General features: G+C 41.3%; 2 protein-coding genes across 4 annotated transcripts in view; both read right to left on the bottom strand.

Moving 5' to 3' along the window:
* lonp2 (lon peptidase 2, peroxisomal) overlaps positions 1–161 on the bottom strand; it is a 35,133-nt gene extending 34,972 nt beyond the window's left edge. For both annotated transcript variants that reach the window (XM_034236136.1, XM_034236142.1), the window contains exon 1: positions 81–161. The gene's annotated coding sequence lies outside the window, so the exon portion shown is untranslated. The remainder of the gene's footprint in view (positions 1–80) is intronic.
* Positions 162–1,989: 1,828 nt separating this feature from the next.
* The window catches only part of il34 (interleukin 34), a 54,569-nt gene continuing 33,996 nt past the window's right edge, over positions 1,990–22,562 (bottom strand). For both annotated transcript variants that reach the window (XM_034236007.1, XM_034236017.1), the window contains 6 exons: positions 21,973–22,076; positions 20,977–21,054; positions 20,128–20,205; positions 19,683–19,790; positions 7,049–7,232; positions 1,990–3,782 (listed from right to left, as the gene is read on the bottom strand). In XM_034236007.1, the coding sequence (XP_034091898.1) occupies positions 3,724–3,782; positions 7,049–7,232; positions 19,683–19,790; positions 20,128–20,205; positions 20,977–21,054; positions 21,973–22,076 (611 nt within the window). In that variant the 3' untranslated portion in view covers positions 1,990–3,723. The remainder of the gene's footprint in view (positions 3,783–7,048; positions 7,233–19,682; positions 19,791–20,127; positions 20,206–20,976; positions 21,055–21,972; positions 22,077–22,562) is intronic.

Here is a 22,562-nt window from a genome sequence, read left to right as displayed (position 1 = left end):
AAGCACGTGTTTTGAGATCATGTTACTGAACATAAATGCAGTGGGTTTTGTTTTTACACGTATTTTTGCAATATGCTTACCCTAAAATGGAATACTATTTTCTCTCTCGCCTCACCATGGGTGACTTCCTGTATTCTCTGTTAACGGCAGGCTACGGTGAGTACAGAGGGACAAACTAGACGTTATTGCATAACATTGACGCTGCAAAGAGAAGTTGCGACATGTAGGCCTACTCAGATCAGTCTCAATATTAATGTATGCAACGAATAAGATTCACGTAATTTGTGAATTAAATATAAATGACTATCTCCACAAAAAATCTTCAAATGCAAATCGTTCTTTTTTTGTGCAATAGAAAAATATGCACAATTTATATAAAAAGATGATTGTCATAAACACAATCGTTTTCGTTGTATATTAATTGAAAATAAAATAATATTATCACATATCTTTTTTTTCAATTATTGTAATATAAATCTACATAATGATACAAATAAATAATAATTCCATTACTGCTAGGGATACTTATTCTCCCCCATATTTTACAGAACACCATTAGACTGAGCTTTAACGTCAATGGCCCTTAACCCTGTAATTCCCTGCCTGAGGGTCTGGGGCTAACAAAAAAGGGGCATCCTTTAAATAAACTCTTAAAACGTGTATTTCCCAAAAGCCTTTATTCCTTTTAACACACTGTTTTATTTACAACTGTTCTTTCTTGTTTGTTTGCATGTTTTGATCAGTATTGTCCTTGCAATCTGTAACTTTTTTTAAAGCGCAAATTAAATATAATTTACAACTGATTTATTTATTGACAGCTACTTTCTATTGTGCAGTATCAGATTTTTTAAACCAAATACAACATCAGAAAATATGATACATTTGATAAACAGTATACAAATTAGTTAAATTAGCTCCACTGAGGCCAGGTGCAGCAATTATTTGTATACATTTTAACATTAGCAATAGGAATACAAACATCATCTGACAGGAGACAACATGCTTAATAATGAGTACTCTTAATAGAGTACATTTAGCAGAAGACACTTAAGTTACTTTAAAAGTAATATTACTTTACTGAAGTTTTATCTGAATCTACCTCTTCCACCTAGTAATTGGAACCTCCTATTTGACTACTGCAAATTTGATTGGCAGGTCTTTAACATTGCTTCCAGGATGATTGGTCTCCCCACACCCAACATTGCAGAGCTAAACAAAAGGGTCATCAGATGAATTGACACCTCAACAGACACCATGCCGCACCTCCTGCCTTCCAGGCGCAGGTACAGGGACCCCTGAGGGGCAGAGGGCACACCGCGGGAAAAGGCTTACTTAACAGGCTTACCTGGAGCAGGCCCAGGGGCCCAAAAGTGTCAGGGTGCCTTCTCAACCTTCCCCTATATTACATGGTACTTGTTAGACGCTTTTATCCAAAGCAACTTACATACTCAGTACTGTGGGAAATCCCCACAGGAGCAATTTGGGGTGAAGTGTCTCAGGGACACAACGACATGCTGACAGCAGGTTTGACCCCCTGATCCCAACACCAAGGTTCTATCCACTGCACCACACACCTCCCCACCTACAAAAGTCACTCAAAGTGACACATCCTGACATGAAAAGGATTGTAAAAATGACCTCAAAGAAACAAGAACAGACTTTTCGAGCAAACAAAGACAACAAAGAGATGCAAAACAGCTCCAAAGAGACCACAAATAAATTCTCAACGACCAAAAACATCAAAATAAGCACAACAATTCTAGAACAAACTACAAAGTAATACAACATGATCACAAAACAGAGAGACATCAAAACTGCTAAAGCTATGTAGGCGGTCTTTAGTGATTCCTCTATGTTTTAGAAAAGAATATTAGCAACACAAGATTGCAAGTAGCTGCATTTTATTATGCAAAACAATTGGACAAGTCAGAATAATAATGGCAGCGTAATGAAAGACACATCAATAATGACTGGACACTAGACACAGGGTTAGTTGATACAAAATAGCTATTTAATTTGTATTTCTTTCATTGAAGTATTGACACATAGCATTATACATTTCCAAAAAATAAATAAATTCAATATCTTGCATATAAAAAAGTCAGTTTTTAAAGAACAACCATCCACATGTTAGGAGTTATCATCTCTCTGCTGTTACCAGTCAGTTTGGGGAAAATATAACTTTATATTCACAATAAGGGATCTTTGAATACACACCTAAAATGCTCTTATGGTAACAAAAAGACAACCGTACAGTTATATAGGATTAAGTGTAATACAAATATACGCTGCATTTAGAACAATACATATTACATCATTAAAGCTCTCCTGAATAGAGCTCCTTTCAGACCCAATCTCAACACTTTGCTTTCTATATAACATCATCCTTAACTCTTAAAGTAAGTACACTCTTAAACTGAAGCCATTACCTTCCTATAGTTGGCTTTCATAAATAGATACCTGGTGCAGTCATAAGGGGTCACTAAGTTCTATGGGACAGATACCTGAAGTTTATAAGTGAAACACCATATTACTTTTTAAAATGGTGTAGTGTAAATGCCATTTATTTGAGTTATTTATGAATTACTCTATATCTATTTAATTTTAAACGGAAAATGGATTACTCTTAACTGTTGTAAAAGAGCAATTGTTCTATTTGATTTTGATTTTTTTATGCTGTCATAATAAACATAAAGTATTGAAGGCAGAAGGAAGTCTTACACTGTAAACTGATTAAACTATACCTGTAATAACCTCTGTCTGGAACGCTTCGTTTTAGCGCCTGTCTTTAAGATCCCCTCCTGAAAAAGCTTATTCGGCTCTGGGTGGCTTGAGCCTGGGAAAGATTTTATCATAATATATATTTTCTGATGAGCCTGCATGTGAAATTTGAAGGGGAGCCAAATCTGAAAGGTCAGATACCTCAAATGTATTTATATAAAAAAAGATCGATGTTGGCCCAAATGTTAAAGTCAGAACAAAGTGAAATAGTGAAACTGATATTAATTCACATTTAAAAATGCTAATGGTCACTCTTCAAGCTTTGCACAGTTTGCCAGTAGGTCTGAAGTCAGTTCATGTCAATGCTCGGGCTCCAGCTCATTGATGTGTGGAAGAGTCAGATATGGTACAAAGTCTGCAGAAGTTTCTAGATATGATAACATTCCAATGCATTGTCTCTCTTACGGCTTCATGTTGATCTCTGATCCGAACCATTCAGGTCCACCGGAGCACATCACAGGCTTTTTGGGGAGAGTTTTCCTAAAGTCATAGTGACATCCAATCGATGATCAGTTCAGTCCATATATGAACAAATCTCTCAAGAACAAATAATTAATCTGAGCTGCCATCAAGAGACAAATATTTAAACTTCATGTGTGACAGAATTGGAAAATCTAAAAGTTGGAGAATTTCTCCTAAATAAGTGTAATTTCATTTTAGCAGAAAGTCCATTATGCTCATGAAATCACCATAAATGCTGCTGCTGTACCTACAATATGAGTCTTCTTTGCGTGATAGAGCCATTGATCATACCTTATTCTCATAAAAACAATCTTAGCTCTGTTCGGTATATTTAGGAAATAATTATTGATCTTCACAAATCAGGACTGAGCTCTCTTGTTTCCGTGTGGATTGTCCTTTCACTCTTCTCTCTATCGCTGAAACGGAGATAATGACACCAACCCTTTATTGGTATCACCATTGCATCCCGCTGGCCCCTTCTCAGCTTCGAGGGCGTACATTTTTCTTCTTGCCTTTTTTCCAATGGGAAACACTGCAATCTGAAAAGTAGACAAGATAAACTTTATTTATTTTCATGGATATTCTTCCATTTCTACTACCACATGTGCTACTGGCTCCTAATGAAACTGTTCCATGTGGATATGAGCCTTGGGACTACTAAGAGATAATTACCTTCAGCCCCACTTTACTCTCAGGTTTCACCTTTTTGAGGAGTCAGATACAAAGTAGTTACAGCTGTACTTCATAATCGCAACGCATATCTTGCTTTTGTTCATATTAGACGCTCAGAGCAAATCTTAGAGTCATGTAGGAGGTTGTGTGGGTCAACCCAACACTGAATTGTCACCCTGTTCTTGTCACATGTGAAATCATCAATCAACATTGACGGATTCACATTGTCAAAATTACATTTGTATCAAATATCCGCATCTTAACCCAGACCATGATTACTTTCTTAATCTAACCAAGTAGTTTTGTTTCCTAAACGTGAATGTAATTTTGTTAGAATTCATACTAAGAACTACAACTGTGTCCATACATCTGTATGTGACAAAATGTACTTGAGAACACTCCCCCCATGGTTCCTCTAGTCTAGAGTCTAGACTAACACTCAAAAAGTACATACACCCCATATGTAATACAGAACACTTGTAAGCCCTGTCATGTTAGTCCTGTCACGTCACCTAAGATATTAAGCTCTTCCCAGTAAAGTCACACACGAAACGTAACTTTATTTGGTAATTAGTTGAAGTGTGTAGAGATGCAGTGACTTAAGTCTCTGTGAAAGTCATGAACGCAGTTTAACCCGTGACTATGAGCCTCATCATATAGAGGGTCAAAAGCACAGTGAACACATGTTACTGAAAGTAGACCACGCCATGAGGATATCCGGTAGGAACGTTTTTTTAAACTTGATTCTGATTGGGAATTATGATAAATGCAGGTTATTATGTAGATTTTACGCCTTTTGTGATATTGACATGTTTTACCTTTTCAATATACTAGACAGTGATCACATTATAACTGAACAGAAAATGTATTTTTACTGGGTTAATACCGGAGAAGCAACAGGTTTTTATCTGCATTGCTTACAACAAATAATTAATCAGCTATTTTCTTACCGTCGTGATGCTCATAACTATGTCATTTACCACTGAAATGTGCCAAGTGTTGGCTGCTATAGTGATGTTTGTGCTACAGCAACATGACTATGTGATTCATGCACACTGCCATTCAATATTTGGAAATGGACCACAATGGAAAATATAGAATTAAAAGGTTTTAATGCTTTAAATGTTTACTTTCTTATTGAAATCTTCCTCCAGGTGTGTACTGTAATAGACTGGAATAAAGCTCACATGAGACCCACAACACTGAAGCTCTGTGTTGTGATTAATGGAGTCACATGTTGGGACCTCTCTTCCAGGAACACTTCAGTCACCTTTGACTGAATGTCATCTTGTGAAAATCCATGCATAGCATTATTGTAGCACAGTACTACCTAGACATTCTGGTTTCCTTCTAACAAATATTATATGTGTCCTTCAAGTTTAAGTTTTGTCATGTCGTTTCAATTTGAGTAATGCAAGATCTGGAGGGCCCCTCTGACAGAGTGAAGGACGTTTGGAGCTTTCCAAACTCACAACCAGAGTCATACCAACAGCCTTGGCATTCAGAATCAGCAGTAAACCAAAAAAAAGAAAATTAAGATCCAATGCAAAGTTGTTCATCACACTCATAATGGCCGGCCTTGTGCGAATTATGACAATATTCACCCAAATTGTGAAAAATGCCATCTAACAACAGCAAATGAGTGCATACAGTATGTTTTGGTTGTGTCCATGTCTGCGTAACTAGTGGCCTACGATTTTCAATACTCTAACGGAGGTCACTGGGACACTTATCCAAACTAATGCCATTACTGCTCTTTCGACATTCCTCAGTTGCCTTTTGCCGAGGCTCCCAGTGGATCTGATAACTCTGCTGACATTATTGTCTAGACCTCTAGTACTAATGAGATGATGTTGAAAAAAAACGTTGTTTATTTATGGCTTGAAAACTACGATAAACGTTGGAAGCCTCTCCCAAGAAGTTTCAAAATAATTGGGGGACTTTCTTTGCCTATGCAGAGAAACGCTACGACATTACTGTCTGTGAAAAAGCAATAAACAAAGCTCATCAACAAAAAAAGATGGTGGAACTATTCAAACTAAATGGGGGCAGAAGCTGGGGATGTAGTTGAATAGGCGGCCATTGACATAGGCCCTACATTATCTTTTACTCGTGGTATGGCATACCATAAATTTACAGGCTTACCAGGGGTAAGATTTTGTCCCCTGGGAACTTTAAATACTCATGCATGCTCAAAGTTACAAATCTGGGCTTTCAGTAATACATCTAGATGTTGAAGATGCAGACTGTCATGTCCAAGAAACTTATAGTGAAAGTTTATTCTTTATGTTAGTTTTGTCATGTCCCTTTGTCCTGTGCTTTATGTTTATTCCCTTAATTAATTCTCCCTCTCATTTCAGGCCTCCACGCTCCCCGCCCCCTTCTGTCTCCTGCGTCCTTGATTGTTTTCCCCGCCCTGATTGTTTCCACCTGTGTCCCCTTTACCTGTGTATATATTGTGTTCGCTCCCTCCTGTTCATTGTCAGTTCGTTGTCTCTCTATGACCTACGTTCCTGCTTACCTCACGGACATCTCACGGATCTATGTTATTGATCACTGTTCTAGTTTTCCTCTAAAGAGTGTTTTTGTTTTCCTTGTTTTCATTACTGTGCAAATCCCAGTAAAGTCTTTATTTTGAAACACTATCCGAGTCTGAGTTTGAGTCGTGCAATTGAGTTCATGCCTCAGAGTTCACTCCTTGACACAGACTCTCACACATGGCACTTCCTGCTATAAGGAAGTCATATTTTTCAATAGCTCAGAACTTAATTCATATTGGGAGGGGTTTTTTTAAAACTCTGACCTCCTAACAAAAAAAAATTATATTGAATTGAGCAATCTCATTGCCAGATATATTTTACTGTTACAAAGGAACCAATAACAAATGAGAGGCAGATCATGGCTTCAGTTGCCCTTGACTAACCCAAATTTAAGAGGAACACAAATGTTGATGGACCCTTTGCCATCAGGTATCTAACATAATACCATGTCCTGTAGGGAAGTATTTTATTTTAATTGTTCTTACAAAGCATGTGCTGCTTGTGTTTCTCTCTAATTAGGAAAATAACATGTTTTTAATTTTTTTTTCTTGGTTACATCCTGTGCCACTGGAGGGTTTTCTTTAAATACTCACAGTCCTGCTTTGTTTCTGTGCTGGCAAAGCACTCACTGAAGAGGCAGTGCATGGTGTGGCAGAGGTTGTCCAGGAGAGACTTCGGGGAAGCAGATCTCCAACTGGACTCGGGCACTCTGCTAGGCTCTTCTGTTAAATGATCCCAAGTGTCCTGGATAGACTCTGGAAGCTCCTGCTGGAACACCTGGGCACACAGAGACAGAAGCGTGAGTCAGTAGCTTCATTTGAAGTATGTATCCATCCAATACCTCTTAAGAAATACTATCTCACACTGCGTAATTAAATTAAGCCTCTCTTTAAAATGACCGCTCAGAGGAGAGGATTTCTAATTTCTCTAAACGCCTGCTGCTTCCCCTCCTCTCTCCTCGGTTCCCCTCCTCGACTCCTCTGCTCACATCTCCTTTGGGCGGGACTAAGACACGAGGATAGGAGTCGAGGAGGGGAGTTGAGGAGGGGAATTAGAGAAATGAGAAACCTTCCATGTCTGCCATAAAGAAAGTTGTCCAGGAAGAGTTTTTTTTACAACTGCTACCACTGGGCCAACAGTGTTTAACACAGAGTTTCAAGAGGACACAAGAATCGTAATGGAAAAATAGACTTTAGATAAAATACCTGCACAGATTGGTCAACAAGATCAAAGAGTGTGTTGCATTCATTTTCACTGAACTTTTGGTGGACAGTAAATACAGGTAGAAGCTGATTTCAATTACCAATGATTGAATGATTGCATTCATTCTCAATATTGATAAATAAAATCAATGTGACAACCAACTCCAGTCAAATATCCTCTGACCCTTACAGTCTTTTCGTATTTCACTTATTTCGTTCACATTACATTTGTTACAGTATATTACCACCCCCCTGGATTTGTTTTCTCCAACAGGGTTTACAATCACTACTATTTGTATGCTTATTATAAGTACTACCCAGGGGGCAAAACCCAATTTTTTTAGGAAATCAGACATGGAATGTTGTAAAAGGTTGTCCACCAGAAATGATATCTGTGGTGTCTAGACATTTGTGTTAAGTTAATTTATTTAGTTCAGTCCTTTTGTCTTTTGCCTTGTCTTGTGATTTCCTGTTTTATTTTGTAGTACCTTTCCCTCTCGTTTCAGAGCATTCCTGCCCTTGTGTGTTTTTCCCTCCAGTGTGATTGTCAGCCCCTCCCTTAATTGTTGCCACCTGTGTCCCCTTACCTAGTGTGTATATATAGTCTGCGTCTCCCTTTGTCCTGTGCTAGTTCGTCTTGTCTCATCAAGCCTGCCCGTCATTCCTTGATCGTGTTAAGTATATTTTTGATAGACTCTTTTGGTTTCATTTTTGATGTAGATGTTTTTGTTTAGAGTTTTGATCCTCCAAGTGAGCGTTTTGTGTTTTGACCTTCATTAAAAGACCTTGTTAATCCTGATCTGTTTCTGGTGTTGTGCGTTTGGGTCCTGAGCCTTGTGACATTCTTAACAGTACGAACTGGCCAAAGAATGGACCCAGCCGACCCAGACAGGTTCAGAGCAGCTCTGCGCTCACAAGGCACGCTTTTGTCTCAGCATGACGATCAGCTGAAATCAATTGACCAGGGAGTGAGAGACTTGAGTGGTCGTCAAGAAAGCTTCCAAACATCTGTGAAGAGCCAAGTAATCAACTTGTCCGTGTCCTTGCTCACCTGGAAGCTGGATCTCAAACTTTTTCCGCTGCTGCGCCACAGCCTGCCTGAGGCTGTGAATCCTGTGATCAAAGGACCTACTCCTTCTTCATGCTCTCGTCTCACATCTCCAGAGAAATTCTCCGGTGACTCAGGTGACTGTCGTCCTTTTTTAGTCCAATGCGACCTGCATTATCAACATCAGCCTTCTGCTTTTCCAACAGACCAGTCTAGGATAGCTTTCATGAGAACACACTTGACTGGTAGAGCAGCAGCCTGGGCTACAGCAGAATGGGCCAGAGACTCTCCCCTTTGCAGATCACTAAGACTGTTTACTGATTTCCTGAAAAAGATTTTTGATCGTACAGCACCAGGGAGAGAAGCGGCTAAAGCTCTAGTTCAACTCAAGCAAAGAAATCAAAGAGTGTCTGATTATGCCATAGAGTTTAGGACAATAGCAGCAGACAGTGGCTGGAATGATCTGGCTTTGCTGGACGCCTTTGTAAATGGACTTTCAGGCCTTGTCAAAGATCACTTAGCCCCATTAGATCTTCCAGAAGATTTAGACTCTGTGATTGATCTGGCCATATGAATAGATAATAGACTATGGGATAGACAAAAAGAAAGAGAACATCCTGCAGTTTGTTCACCAAGCTCCAGGGGGCCTCCTCGTGGCAGCCGGATGGGGGAGGATTCTTCTTCAGGAGTCTGGATCAAGCCTCCTTTGACAACGCCATCGACCACATCAGAGGAACCCATGCAACTTGGCCGAGCAAGACTTTCACTGGAGGAGCGTGAACGGCGCCTCCGCCAGGGCCTGTGTTTCTACTGCGGGCATCGTGGACACCTGATGGCCGCTTGCTCACTAAAAGACGGGTCTCCCCAGGCAAGAGGAGGGTGCTGGTGAGCCGACTAACTTCTGACTACTCTCCTCGTACGCTGACTCCTTTTTGGTAAGCAGACCTTAACACAGAATGTTCTCATTGATTCAGGAGCAGACGAAAGTTTTATGGACTGGAATCTTGCTAAAAGCTTGAACATTGTCACCATGCCCTTAGCTCAAACTTTAAATGCCAGCGCCCTTGATGGAAGATCATTGTTTCAAGTCACTCACCACACAGAACCCGTCCAGGTTATCATAAATCACAACCACACAGAATTCATGACATTCCATGTATTCGACTCCGCCCAACATCCTATGATTTTAGGCTTCCCATGGTTGAAAAGACATAATCCTCACATTGACTGGCGTTCTGGTAGGGTGAAGGATTGGGGAAGAGAATGTAATCACACATGTTTGGTTTCACCAGGAGAAGTTGAAGGGCTGTCTGTAGGAAGGGTTACTTCAGGTAGTGAGGTAGAGACTAAGGAAGTAACTCATGACCATTCCTCTGACTTACCAGACCTGCCCAATGTTCCCTCCTGTTACCACAACCTGAGGGAGGTTTTCAGTAAGACTCGGGCCTCTACGTTGCCTCCTCATCGACCTTATGACTGTGCAATTGACTTACTACCGGGTGCCCCCATTCCCAAGGGACGTCTATACTCAATGTCTGGTCCTGAAAGACAATCTATGACGGATTACATTGACTCATCTCATCTCCTGCTGGCGCCGGATTCTTCGTGGGTAAAAAAGACGGATCCCTCCGACCCTGCATAGACTACTCTCCCCTGAATGATATAACTGTAAAGAACAGGTACCCTCTCCCCCTCATTTCCACTGCTTTTGAACTGTTAAAAGGAGCTAAGATCTTCACTAAACTTGACTTGAGGAATGCCTATCACTTGGTCAGGATAAGGGAGGGGGACGAATGGAAGACTGGATTCAATACCCCCAGTGGCCACTATGAATACTTAGTAATGCCATTTGGGCTAACTAATGCTCCTGCTGTATTTCAGGCTCTTGTGAATGACGTGCTCAGACAATATTTGAATCATTTTGTGTTTGTCTACCTGGATCATATATTGATATTCTCTCCTGATGAAGAGTCCCATGTTCAGCATGTCCGCCAGGTCCTCCAACGCCTTCTGGAAAACCAACTATTCGTGAAGGCTGAGAAATGTGATTTTCACAAGACCTCTGTCTCATTCCTGGGCTTCATCATTGCTCCGGACCAGGTCAAGATGGATCCAAGCAAGGTCAGTGCTGTTGCAAATTGGCCCACACCCACCAACAGGAAGAAGGTACAGCAATTTCTCGGTTTTGCTAACTTCTACAGACGCTTCATAAGACATTTTAGCTCCATAGCTGCGCCTCTCCACTCACTCACCTCAACCCATGTTCAGTTTTTGTGGACTCTACAGGCCGACAAAGCTTTCCAGGAATTGAAAAGACTGTTTACCTCTGCTCCTGTTCTCATCACTCCTGATCCACTACGGCAGTTTGTGGTGGAGGTGAATGCATCCAATGATGGAGTTGGGGCTGTGTTGTCACAACGTTCAGCCAAGGACAGCAAACTTCCCCCATGTGCATTTCTGTCATGTAAGTTAACACCTGCTGAACGCAACTATGATGTAGGCAACAGAGAACTTTTGGCAGTTAAAACAGCGCTTGAGGAATGGAGACACTTTCTGGAGGGGTCAGAGCAACCATTTATAGTCTGGACGGATCATAAAAATCTTGAGTACATCCAAAAAGCTAAGAGACTGAAGTCACGTCAGGCAAGATGGGCTTTGTTCTTCACCCGTTTAACTTTTCCTTGTAATTTAGACCCGGTTCACAAAATGCCAAGCCAGATGCACTTTCTCGTGTTTTTGATCCTGAACCCTCGGCCAAGGAACCAAAGCCCATCCTTCCACTAAACGGTGTGGTTGGAGCGGTAACTTGGCCAATAGAAACGGAGGTGAAACGAGCTAACGGTGAGAGCCCGACACCTAGGGGTTGCCCCCCAAATAGGTTGTTTGTTCCTCAATCTGTGCGTCCTAAGGTCATTCAATGGGCTCACACCTCGCTGCTCACCTGCCATCCTGGGGTTAAAAAAACCATGTACTTCATCAAGCAACGGTTCTGGTGGACATCTATGGAAAAGGATGTCAAGGAGTATGTGACCGCCTGCACCATCTGCACCAGGAATAAAACCTCTTCCAGGCCCCAGATGGGTCTGCTCAGGCCGCTGCCTATCCCCAGTCGGCCCTGGTCCGACATCTCAGTGGATTTTGTCACCGGACTGCCAGAATCCAAAGGTAACACCACCGTCCTCACGGTGGTGGATAGATTCTCTAAAATGACACATTTTATTGCTTTGCCTAAACTGCCATCGGCCAAAGAAACGGCTGAAGTTTTGTTGCACCATGTTTTTCGTCTCCACGGCTTTCCCAGGGACATCATGTCGGACCGGGGCCCTCAGTTTGTCTCCCGTTTCTGGAGGGAGTTTTGCAGCCTCATCGGGGCCTCTGCCAGCCTCTCTTCTGGCTACCATCCCCAATCAAATGGACAAACGGAGAGACTTAATCAAGAACTGGAAACCTGCCTCCGGTGCCTGGTGTCCCAAAACCCCGCTTCTTGGAGTAAACACCTCACGTGGGTAGAATACGCCCACAACTCATTGCCTACCTCTGCCACCGGTTTGACCCTGTTACAGTGCATCTACGGTTACCAAACTCCCATGTTCTCCGAGACAGAGAAAGAAGTCATGGTTCCCTCGGCACACGCACTGGTCAGGCGCTGTCATGGTATTTGGACTTCAGCACGTCGGGTCCTCCTGAGGACTTCGGCCCGCATGAAGAAAGCGGCTGATCGGCATCGCCGTCCTGCACCTGTTTACAGACCGGGTCAGAAAGTGTGGTTATCCACCAGAGACTTGCCCCTGAACGTAGCCTCTAGGAAGCTGGCACCAAGATGTGTAGGCCCATTCACTGTGTCAAAGTGTATTAACTCTGTGTCTGTTAGTTTGCGCCTGCCTAGATCACTCAGAGTCCATCCAACATTCCATGTAAGCAAACTCAAGCTGGTCAAGGAAAGCAAGATGGTTCCCGCTTCCAAGCCCCCCCCTCCTCCCAGGATCATTGACGGAGGTCTGGTCTACACCGTCAAGCATCTGCTGAATGTCAGAAAACGAGGAAGGGGTCAGCAGTTTTTAGTGGACTGGGAGGGTTATGGACCGGAAGAGCGGGAATGGATCCCATCTAGCTTCATAGTGGACCAGAACCTGATAAAGGATTTTTACAAGAGCCATCCTGAACTCTCTGGGCCGTCCGGAGGGGGTACGGAGGGGGTACTGTGGTGTCTAGACATTTGTGTCAAGTTAATTTATTTAGTTCAGTCCTTTTGTCTTTTGCCTTGTGATTTCCTGTTTTATTTTGTAGTAACCTTTCCCTCTCGTTTCAGAGCATTCCTGCCCTTGTGTGTTTTTCCCTCCAGTGTGATTGTCAGCCCCTCCCTTAATTATTGCTACCTGTGTCCCCTTACCTAGTGTGTATATAGTCTGCGTCTCCCTTTGTCCTGTGCCAGTTCGTCTTGTCTCGTCAAGCCTGCCATTCATTCCTTGATCGTGTTAAGTATATTTTTGATAGACTCTTTTGGTTTCATTTTTTATGTAGATGTTTTTGTTTAGAGTTTTGATCCTCCAAGTGAGCGTTTTGTGTTTTGACCTTCATTAAAAGACCTTGTTAATCCTGATCTGTTTCTGGTGTTGTGCGTTTGGGTCCTGAGCCTTGTGACATTCTTAACTATATATAGGACCTTCAAGGATCACAACCTGGGTGGACAACCCGGTCAACTAGCTACTGGAAAGCTACAGTGAGGGTCCAAACAATGCAACCCCTATATGAACAAAAGTCACAAATTCTGTCTGGATCAGATGCCATCATTCTCTTTCTGATTGAATATCTCTGACAGTTCATGGTAAAGACAAACTGAGCCAACCTATTGAAAGAGCAGAAAATAAGCTTTCAGGTGATGCCTTGATTAAGCCTGTTCGCAAAATCCATGTCAAGCAATGCACTTGTGGTCCTCTGGATTGTTTGCTGTGTTCAAAATGGGTAAATATACTTAAAAGATTATTTCTATATAACATATCGAAGGGTTTACATTAATATACACAAGGTTTGCTGCCGATGCTAAGTTGAATTGATTCAATGTTTACAGATTTTTCAGTTTACAGTCTGGAAAGCTAAAGGCAGCGTAATTCAAAATGGCCGCCACTTTCTTTGCAAAACCCTTTAATTGAAGGTTTTCTATGTTATAGGACAAGGCAAACTTAGTTACATTTATCTGGAAGTTGACATTAAGTTAAACTTAATGTCAAATCAATACCCTTTTATTATTTGTGCAAATCAATGTCTTTGTTTTTGTGAACAATATCCTATTATCCTATTATTTCACATACTCTCTTCTTAGTTATGAACTAAAAATCAACAGATATGATCAGAAGTTGAACACAAAACAATCATTCACATGGCCCAGAACTAGAAAAATGTGAATTTTTTAAGAAGAAAAGGGAGAAAAGTAACCTACACTGAATATACAGTACAAATGTTTTCAATGTACACATGGTGGTATTCATGGTAGTGTCCCAGAAAGCTTTTTGCTATCTATTCATTTTCTGATTCACAGCTGCTGTCACTGCTCTCAAGTGTGGCAGTGTGTATCCTTCTGCATTTTGTTGCCTGTCCTTGGCAACGGCACCCTATGTAGCATGGAACTGCCTTATTCTGACAGCCACATGAGATTGTCTTGTTCATCGACACAGGCCAAGCTGGCTTTGTAGATGGTACCGGAACTATCCATTGTCGAGACCATCCAAATTCTGTGATTTATGGCTTGGCGATGTGTGCGTTCTTTTCAGGTGCAACAAAAATGCATTCTCTGTTGGGGGTAGTAGCTTTAGGAGCATCAATTTGTTGTTCAGGAACTTGTATGCTCTCAGTTTGCCCAGATCAGAACCCTCAAAGTGATCAGCTTTGGATGTATACAGTTATGGTGAGGTCTCATGCCTGATTGAGGAGGTCATCTGTTATGGCATCGGCGGGGTTCTCACCAAACTCTTCAAGTGCAGGTATGTCCAGACTCATGCTGCTCTTGAACCATACCCTCTTGCCAGTGAAATATGGATAACTAGTGGTATCTCTACCACTCAGACTGTGGATGAAGGGCTTGGCACAACACTGTGAAGGTCCCAGTGCCACAACCATTTCATGTATAGGCAGGTATATGCATTCTGGCCTGTTCTCACCCACAGCTCTGTTAGATCACTGAGGTGCGTTGCACCATAGTACAGGCATGTGGTAATGATGTCTGTGTGATTGGCATATACGACAACTCTGTCAACTCCCTCATTCTGGACACTGTAGAGAGTGTGGAGGAAGATCCTAGTGTCAGCCTCATGCTGTGTTGATTCAAGAGCAGGAACATCCATAACAGACCATGCTGTGAGCACCACAGTCTCTTCTTTGAATCCACCACCCAGGTAGAGATGAGTTGGGCCAAGACCAGGTTCCAGTTGTTCATCCGCACACCACTTCTCACAAAGGAAGCTCAGCAGGTTTGCTTTGTTAGCAGACTTTCATGGCTTTCAGAATATTAAACTTGTTTCGGCAAATTCAGATGATAAATACAGCTTTGAAGCTTGTAACGGCATAATTACAAGCAGAGAACGGAGTAACTTAACGTCACTGCAGGCATAACAACAGCCGGTGTTTCTCGTGAGTGTTTTCCCCGGGAAACAAACACAATGCACACAAACGCAAAAATACACAAACACACACACACCTACTGTATACACACACACACACACACACACACACACACACACACACACACACACACACACACACACACACACTCGTGAGCTTCCCCCAGACCAGTAATCCAAACGAAAATATCTTCCCTCCGTAGTATTTTGATCATTTGCTCCGCTAATCAATCAGATCGATGGATTCCAGAGATTTTTCTCAAAAATGATGTAACAGTCAGTGGGCACCACTTAACAGCCAATCAGAATGAGAATATGTTTCACATGTGACTTATTCAAATTGCGAGTGATTGAGTGACAGATGAAGGTTGTTTAGGAGAAAATGTTGGAGAAGAAAAAGTTTGAGAGTGGCGCTCGGAAAAGGAAATTGTTGAGGGAAAAGGAGTTTCGAGACAAGCAGCCATTACAAAAAATGCCGAAGCCTACAGGTTATTTTAAACCTGTAGGCTAGGATGAGGAGGAAGGACAGATTAGTTCTGTACCGAGCGGCAGCGGTGCCGGCCGCGGGGCCTCGGTGCCAAGTAGGCCGTCTGGTTCTGATAGTGGGAGAGGAAGAACAGACAGGAGGGACATTATCTGTTGGAGGAGATGGAGAGGACGACGAGGACTTGCTACGTGGAGGGGAGGGGAGCCAACGGCAACCGGACAAATACATGAGGGAGGCCCGATACGTCACTCATCTGGAGGCGAGGACCAGGCGCGCATAATGCAGAGTGGAGAAGTGCGATCACAGAGCCTGCCGAGGCTATAAATGACTTTGATTTGTTGTTTAAATAGGGGGGCTACAAAACCTATCAGCCCCAGGGCCTGATGGCTGGTTAAGGCGGGCTTGCATATGAGGCCAGACTCGGAGGGCTTTCCTTTGCTTCCAGCCGTAAGATTGTAAACAAAGTCACGTTACTGGGGGCAGATGACAGCGCTGACTTCCGGTGTGTTTCCCGCAGCGAGACGCTACAATACTAATTGTGGGCTTAGGCCTATCATGTTTATTCGACAACAACAGAAAACAAAACAAAAACCTCTCACTCTCTCCAGAGGGGCAGGTCCTTAGACCCTCACATCGTACAAGGAAAAAAAGTGGTAGTGGTCAGCCTTCTCACCAAACATCTTCTGGCAGTCCCTTCCTGAAACAGACCAGCTGCAACAAGAATATCCTCTGCACCTGCATCCCTGATGATCTTGCAAACAGCCTTCATGTGTTAGGGAATAATTCTCCTGGACTCCTAGATATCTATCCTTTTTGCCCTTTGACGTTTATGACCAACCCTGATGTCTGTTATCTCCCTTAAGGAAAGGGGCTGCTTCAGCCATATGTTGTTGTTCCCATTTTATGACCGGGCAACTCTCGGTCACAAATGGTTTATTTTTGTGAGAACGCTGGAACACTTCCTTCTCGGTGTTTGTGGACTCCAAGGTGTGTAATCTTCGGTGACTCCCACTGCATTGCTACACAGAAGTTTCCCCCACATCATGAGCTTGGTGAAATCCCCCCAGCAGCAGGACTACATTGCAGAACTCATCTCTGTGCTTGTCTCTGATGGCAACTGCGAGTTCATATGTAGCCTGATCTCCAATGATAATGGTATACTTGTCTCCCAGTGCATGCGATGTCTTGATCAGCTATTTAATTTCTTCTTTCAGGACAGCAGGATCAGTTAGAGATGCTGGGATGAGAGGAAGATAGCCAATGATACTGGCCGGTCTGTGTGGGTGGAGGTCTGCACAGAAGGCAGAAAAGCCAGGCAGTCCTGCTTCTGCATCTGGAGGAGCCACCAGCCATTCTGAAGTTGTAACCATTCTTGCAAGATGCCACATAAGTAACAGGTCTTCAGCTTTGCCATCTGAGGAAGTATCCAGACTCTCTAGCTTCTCAATATGCTCAAGTGACCTGGACCTCTGCCTGTCTTTAGCTGAGACGTGTCACATGGGAGCAGGTAGATCAGTAACATCTGAGAGAGTCTTCTTTCTGTCCGAGGTAGAAGTGGGGAGTCTGGCACCCTCCTGGACCCGCACAATCTTTTGGTTTTCAATTATGATTGCAGTGGTGGCATTCAAACTCCCACCCTCCAGTGTCTTCTTCTTCCAGTCCAGATTGTCCATAGCAAACACATGGAGGATCTCGCTGTTTTTCATCATGGTCTCTGGGATGTAAACACCATCCGTTTCAACCTGCTGCATGACCTTCTAACTTTGTGCTGTTAGCTATTTTGTGTTCAACTTCTGATCATATCTGTTTATTTGTAGTTAATAACTAAGAAGAGAGTATGTGAAATAAATGTTTTGCCACGAGGAATTTTGTTTATTTCATGATCAAATAGGATATTGTTCACAAAAACAAAGACATTGATTTGCACAAATAATAAAAGGGTATTGATTTGACATTAAGTTAACTTCCAGATAAATGTAACTCAGTTTGCCTTGTCCTATAACATAGAAAACCTTCAATTAAAGGGTTTTGCAAAGAAAGTGGCGGCCATTTTGAATTACGCTGCCTTTAGCTTTCCAGACCGTAAACTGAAAATCTGTAAACATTGAATCAATTCAACTTAGCATCGGCAGCAAACCTTGTGTATATTAATGTAAACCCTTCGATATGTTATATAGAAATAATCTTTTAAGTATATTTACCCATTTTGAACACAGCAAACAATCCAGAGGACCACAAGTGCATTGCTTGACATGGATTTTGCTTTGGAGAGACAAAAAAGGCACAGCGCCATCTAGTGACCTTATTGAGAACAGGCTTAATCAAGGCATCACCTGAAAGCTTATTTTCTGCTCTTTCAATAGGTTGGTTCAGTTTGTCTTTACCATGAACTGTCTCAGAGATATTCAATCAGAAAGAGAATGATGGCATCTGATCCAGACAGAATTTGTGACTTTTTTTCATATATGGGTTGAATTGTTTGGACCCTCACTGTAGCTTTCCAGTAGCTAGTTAACCGGGTTGTCCACCCAGGTTGTGATCCTTGAAGGTCCTAGATATCATTTCTGGTGGACAACCTTTTACAACATTCCATGTCTGTAAAATGACTTTGCCCCCTGGGTATACGTGGGAAACTCTAGGACAAACAGGGTTAGGGTAAGAATGAACGTATTAATATGTTTGCTAGCAATGGGGACATTGAATCAGCATTACATGGTAATGGGTCACTTCCTGGGCTAGTCTACCCCAAACAAAGAACATTCACTGTATACAGCATATTAGTAATGGCAGATGACTTCAGGGTCCTTTGACAGCAATACATAAACATTGCGGCCATAAATACCAGATAATTGTATCTCTTATGATAGCAATCGGCAACATTTAAAGTGACAGCGATGTGGAGTAGGTAAATAATTGCTTTCTAAGCTTAATGTAATAAGGGAACATATTTCCTCCCAGCAAAGGGTATGTTTTAAACAACACTATAGCATAGGCAGAAAGGATCCCTTAGATCTCTTGCATCAACACAAGGACATTTCTGAATGCATAGTATTCAGTTTGCTCAATTAAGTTTAAGTATGAACTGTAAGAGCTAGTGTTTCAATTTATACGAGTCAGAATGTATCCTTACACAAGTCTGCGACCTTGTCTCCACATTAATGTCTTCCTCATGTTAAATGTCCTGTTTTCTCTTGGTAGAAAGATTGTTCTCAGATTGTCTAAGTGTTTTCTCTATTACAAAGAGCCAATGTTCTCCAATGTTAGCTTGTTTAACTTAATCGGAGGAATTGTGAGCGAGGTACTTTGTATTTTCCCTGAATTTGTTTGAATGAAAGTCCGTTAGACCCAACTATGTACTTCAACAGAAAATACTGAGTATGTGGAAAATGACTGTTAAAGGACAACGGTATGCATTCATTTTAATTATCGAAAAATCCAAGTCCAAAGTGTGAGGTCAAAGAGGACATGGAATAACCGATGTTGATAAAACACCAGGAAAGAACTGTCAGCATTCAAGGGAAACTTTATTACAGGATTTTTCTTGAAATGAGTACATGGACCGTTCACCAAATATAGTGAACAGTCGCAGGACCTATTCCAAAAGAATAATTTAAGATGTCTTTCATATGCACTTTCCTGTCAGATCAAAGAATTTACTAAACTTTGAGCTTAACTGAAATCTTGTTGTACCATCAATAGAAGCCACATTTCCCAATGATTGAATGATCACATTCATTCCCAGTATTGATAAATAGGATCAATGTGACAACCATCTCCTGTCAAATATCTTACAGTCTGAGGGAAATTCACTTACTGGCTTAATTGCTTAGTTTGAAGAGGTACAACTGTGGTACACATTCATGAACTCTGGCTTACCTCAGCCGGATGTGACTGTACAAACACGCCTTCCGCATCCCTGAAGCGCCTTTCCAACTCAGTGGTGTATTGACGTGAAGGATGTCTCTCTGGCATAACCCGGATGATCTGAGAAAAATATAAACGTGTTTATTTTAAGACAATAAACTTAAAGGCAGCATATACCGGATTCAACTGTCTTCTCAATTCTAAACTTTGTTTGAAATGGAAAAGTTGGCAGTAAAGAGATGTGCAGGTTCCAAATCATTGCCATACAATGTGAGTTATACAAAATGCACCCTGTGTTTACTTTTTTTGTGTTGTGTTTCCCGGCAAACATCATTGATATCACTGATAACACATGCTTTGTGTTACACACATTCATTACCACATAATTGCATATGGTATGATCATGGGTTTTGGACAAATTTAACAAATTGCATCTTTAAGGAGACAATATTCCTACCTTTTTTAAAACGCCTCGGTTGACCTGGAACCACAACCTCTGGAGAACTAGCTCATCCAATCCCTCCACATGTAACCTCTGATGGACCAGCAGAGGAGAGAAGTGTAAGAATCATGTTAAACATAATTATGTAACAATTTTAACCGAAGATAATCCAAAATCATTTTGATGATACACTGAATTGTAATTAGTTAGTAATAAGTAGTTTATTACAAGAGAAATGCAAAAAGCTTAACGGCACCAAGTTTTGATATATCTAGCCCTTCAGGGGTATATGTCTCCCCTTTCAGAAGAGTAATGTGAAAACAACTATCAAGTCAGCACAGTCAAGGTCAGACACTTACAGGAACATACACATTTTTCAGTTAAGGAGATTTTTGGACATATATAGGGAAGTCAAAATCATATGCCAGGTTGAAAGTGAAATACTGTGTAAATTCCTGCAAGCGCAATATATAAAACACAAAAGGTCTTATAGATTCAGCACTTCAGTGTAGTATTTGTTTTGTATTTCTTCTTATTCCCCTTTTATTGGCTGCTGATCTTTATTTGAAAGACTTAATGTCTCTAGATGGAACAGTTAATGTTCAACAAACTACTTTACGGGAGCAAACAAATACATCTTAGTGGCAGCCAAGTTTTATTTAATTTTCTTAGAAAATATTTAGGGGAAAATATTTAATTGGGACAGCGGGAGAGAATGGACAAAGCCTTGAAAAAACCGAGTAGGTTGACATGTTGGCTTGTAAGACACATGCCAAGCTTCATCTGAGGAATCTCCTGAGCCAAGTCCTCTGGCAGGAAAGTTAAATAAGTCACTGAATCAAGAACAAGAATTGTGACTTTTACCATTCTGTTAATGTTTGACAGTTTGAAGACTTCCTCATAATGGACCCTGATGGTGTAGTTGATGGGGAAGTTGTGCTTCTGTAATACATGGAAAAGGAGAGATTCATTAGCATGTGTCTTTCATCAATCAGAGAGCTGTAAACTTTGTTTGTCTTTCAGGAATTTGGTTGTTACATTTATGTTTGGAGTTAGCAGATGTACACATATAAACTTGTGGTTGGTGCTGGAAAATCATTAATGAGAATGTTGCTAAAAGTATGTCAGACAGCATTCAAGATATTGTGCATGATGGATAAAGGGATAGTACTGATTCATTTAGTGGTCCAATTGTCGTAAGAGCAGTCATAAACTTAGAATGACGATTAAGGATAGCTCAACTAAAGTTACACACCAGTTTATTTGTAACTTGGAGTACTTCTCAGCTTGTGATAACAGTTCTATAATGTGCTTTGCTGCTCTACTCGACCTTTGTCAAGGTAAATCATACTGATGTCCTTTGATTATGATTAACTTGGGCTTTGACTTCATTTCTAAAAAGAGACCTGTGCAAAGAATAATTTTTAAGACATGGCCATTTACAAGTCAGAGTAGGTATACAAAATATACTTTCGAGTTGCATTATGGGAATTAAAGGTACAAGTGTTTTTGGAACCTGTATGGAAGGACTCAAACTAAAGCTATCTCTGCAACCTGTCCTGTAGAAATGTGTCTCTCGCATAAGCCCAATGTTTCTGAAGTGCCCCTTTTAAGGTTAATTGATACAGAAAACCAAGGTTTCCCTTTTTGTGGAAAATGTCTAATCGTTATCATTATCATTAATTATTGTTATCTTTTTGTCTGGGGACATACAAAAGAACCTCAAATTAGAAGTAGAGAAAGGTTCTAAAAGATTACCTCTAGAATAAACCAAATCATGTGTTTATTTGAGGGTCAAATTAGCTAGCTTGCCTCCATATTGACTGAGACATGCTTGCAAATGTGTCATCACTCTCTCACCATGTACCGCCGCCTGTTGCTGAGGCTACCGTTGAGTGTCTTCAAGGCTGTGCACATGCTGGCTGGTGTTGGGGCCATCATAACAGGCGATAGCAGAAACAGGCCTACGGAAACCAGAACAAATAATGAGATGAACTGCATTACCAGTCATGTATACTCTTTTCACATGGCCCTTTCAGGGATGTCCCAACCATGTGTGTAAAAATAATACAGTTAAAGTACTACAGGTGTAACAGTTCTAAAACTAAGAACAAAACCACAATATAAACGTCTATGGTCTCGTGTCATATCAATTTTCCTGAACATTTTATTGCCAGGAATTATAGGTAATAATCTGGGTTTTATTCTATTCATTTACAAAAATTATTCCCTGAGATATATCATTTTTAATCTCAACCAGGAGAATGACATTTGGACAGCAAATCCATCCAATGATCTGTTGAGATATTTCAGTTTTTACCAAAGTGGAGGACCAATCAACTGACATTACCATTCTTGGGTAAACATATCTCCCGGCACCTCTGAAGTCTAGTAGTAACAAGGTAATAAAAAATTGACAGCAAATACCCCAACCTCTTCTTAAAGGTGTT

Source organism: Gymnodraco acuticeps, unplaced genomic scaffold (assembly GCF_902827175.1).
Source record: "Gymnodraco acuticeps unplaced genomic scaffold, fGymAcu1.1, whole genome shotgun sequence".
Lineage (NCBI taxonomy): Eukaryota > Metazoa > Chordata > Actinopteri > Perciformes > Bathydraconidae > Gymnodraco > Gymnodraco acuticeps.
The sequence above is the reverse complement of the archived record's forward strand: the minus strand, read 5'-3'. Positions and strand labels throughout refer to the sequence as shown.